A 2,666-nucleotide genomic window follows, 5' to 3' on the forward strand; every position below is an offset into this window, starting at 1 on the left:
TAAAGAACAATCAGTACTACTTTATTTCATAGATTAGGAAAAACTTTATATAAAGAATGTTTATATCAAAATATATTAAAGGATATTGTAACTTTTAATTTATATTTGAAGAATTTTACAATGAATGAAGAGAATTTTATTAATATTGGTGGTACTGTTATTAGTTATTTGGATATAAGAAGTGATCTTTTAATATCTTAGAACGATATGATGTTAAAAGTAAAAAAACTCATAGAGAAATTATTCCTAGTTACTAATTGAAAACCTATATTAAATATTTAGGTATGATTGATGGTCATGAATTACCTATAGTATATCCACCTATTTATTGTGAATTAAATGATAACAAAGAATTTAAGACATATGGTGGATATATTACTAATAATATTAAGAATTTTAATCCTTTAATTAGAAGTAAAAGATTTACTGAATCAAATATTAAATTTATAAATAAAATGACAATTAAAATTGTTAATTATATGTCATCTATTGGTTTCAATATTAATCTTAAAGTATTAGATTTTCTAATGAATCTGCCACTTAATAATGATTTAATTATTAGAACATTACATAAGGAGACAGATGAAATGAGTGAGATTATTAAAAAGAATAATAAAGAAAAAGAATTTGAAATTACATCTCATAATAGTAAATTCTTATATAATAATTCAATTTTAACTATTGCTAAACTATATAGAGATGTTGAACAATTTTATTTTACTTTCTTTTTAGACTAGAGAGGAAGAGTTTATTGCCAAGGGGTGAATTAAATTCCCAAGGTAGTGAATTAGCAAGATCATTATTGTTATTCAAAAAAGGTAATGTATTATCTGAAAATGGATTAAATTCATTAAAGGTTTATGGAGCAAATGCTTTTGGATTAAATAAATTATCTATTACCAAAAGATTAGAATGGGTTGATCAATATTTTTCAGAAATCTTAGATTTAAATCCAGGATTATAGAGAAAAGCTGATGAACCTATGTTATTTTTAGCTTTTTATTTTGAGTTACAAGGTTATAATAAGGATCCATTAAACTTTATTTTTAGATTACCAATTTATTTAGATGCAACATGTAATGGTGTACAACATTTAGCTGCAATGGTTTCTGATTTTGATCTAGCTAGTAAAGTTAATTTAGTTGAATCTGATATGAAAGATGATCCTAATGATCTTTATACAGTAGTTTAATGTTAAATCCTATTAATGAAGAAATTAAGAAAATAGATTAATATGATTTAGAGTATGCTAGATTAAAGGGTTTAGTATTAAATAGAAAGATTGTAAAAAGAAGTTTAATAACTATTTCATATGGAGTTAAGATTAAAGGAATTTATGATCAATTAATTCAAGATCATTTTTCTATATATAAAAAATTGCCCATCAATCGTGGGTTATTGCCTCCATCGCTGATAGTTTTTTTGCAAATGGCATTCCAGCATGTACTGTTTCATAGTATAAATATACAAGAGTTAGATATACCTATTGAACAACAACGAAAGGAGAAAAATCTCACAGAAAAGAACCAACATCTGTGTCATCGAGCGATGTTTTTATGCTGTGGAATGAGGTACTTGAAGACGGTAATTTATTTCAAATAAGGTATCGGATAGGGAGATGAGGTGGAAATTATGAACTAATATATGACGTAAGGTTGATGGGATGATATAGGGGTAATTTAGTTTTTTTTTTGTTTTTTCGATGACGATGACGATGACGGTGACGGTGATGATGATTTGGGAACAAAGGTTGTTGGGAGCATCCAATCACTTGTAGATCGCAGCGATTCTAGGTTGGTGTTACTTTTTACCAGTATATTCCACGTTTGCTCCATTATAATTAGTCTAGATAAGGCCATTTTAAAGAGTGGAACAATTTTTGTGATGTAGTCTTCAGCGCAGCTTGGATATTCCAGTGCTTTCGATCGTCATACTCTAGCAACATAACGTTGTGGGCAATCCATTAACAGCATTGATATTTTGCAGCCTGGAAGTTGCAAAAAGTTATTATCAATAGACTAATATAGACACAGCCAAGTTTCACTGACCGTTGATGACGAAGCCGAGGATTTGAACTTGACGCAATGATTTTTGTGAATATGCCACTTGGCTCAACATATCGTGCATGATTAACGGCATTTTGGTCAAGCTGTCCTTCATCTCTTTGGTCTGATCTTCGTTCTTTCCAATCTCGACACACCCCACTTCTTTTCTGTTTGCGCTGTAAATCACGTCAATTTCACGGCCAACCCGACGGTTCGTGGCTGGTTCGATGGCTGATATGGATCTTTTCCTGTTCAAAGCATCGGTATTAGCCTTGCTCAAGCCTTCACTCCTGTTTTTACATTACATCGTAAGCGCACTTTATTTTGAAGTATATAATAACCCTGTTTTCTGCGAATCTTTTGATTTACCCTTTTGCTGTGATGCAAGTGCCTTTGACGATGGTTTTTATGAAACCCCACACTTCATACAATTGGTCGTATTCAAGCATGTTGTCCATGTCGAGTTTTCTATTGTCGTACAAGAAAATTCTTGCAATTCGACGACCAACCATGCTTTCAAAGGCTCCTTTATGGGATCATGACACAATTTGCAGCCGAATTCATACGCTTCAGACGGAGTTGTCTACAAATTAGTAGCGCAATGTTTAATTTATGCAATAA

The 2,666-nt window shown here is 30.7% G+C and overlaps 1 protein-coding gene across 1 annotated transcript; it reads right to left on the bottom strand.

Moving 5' to 3' along the window:
* Positions 1-2,040: 2,040 nt before the first annotated feature.
* On the bottom strand, positions 2,041-2,298 carry BDB00DRAFT_754401 (uncharacterized protein; the record flags this gene model as incomplete). Its single annotated transcript, XM_053118755.1, has 1 exon — positions 2,041-2,298. A coding segment is annotated over one exon (258 nt), but the record flags the coding sequence as incomplete, so codon positions are not given.
* Between the last annotated feature and the right edge of the window lie 368 nt (positions 2,299-2,666).

The sequence above is a fragment of the Zychaea mexicana genome (genome assembly GCF_025766255.1).
Source record: "Zychaea mexicana strain RSA 1403 chromosome Unknown BDB00scaffold_4, whole genome shotgun sequence".
Lineage (NCBI taxonomy): Eukaryota > Fungi > Mucoromycota > Mucoromycetes > Mucorales > Lichtheimiaceae > Zychaea > Zychaea mexicana.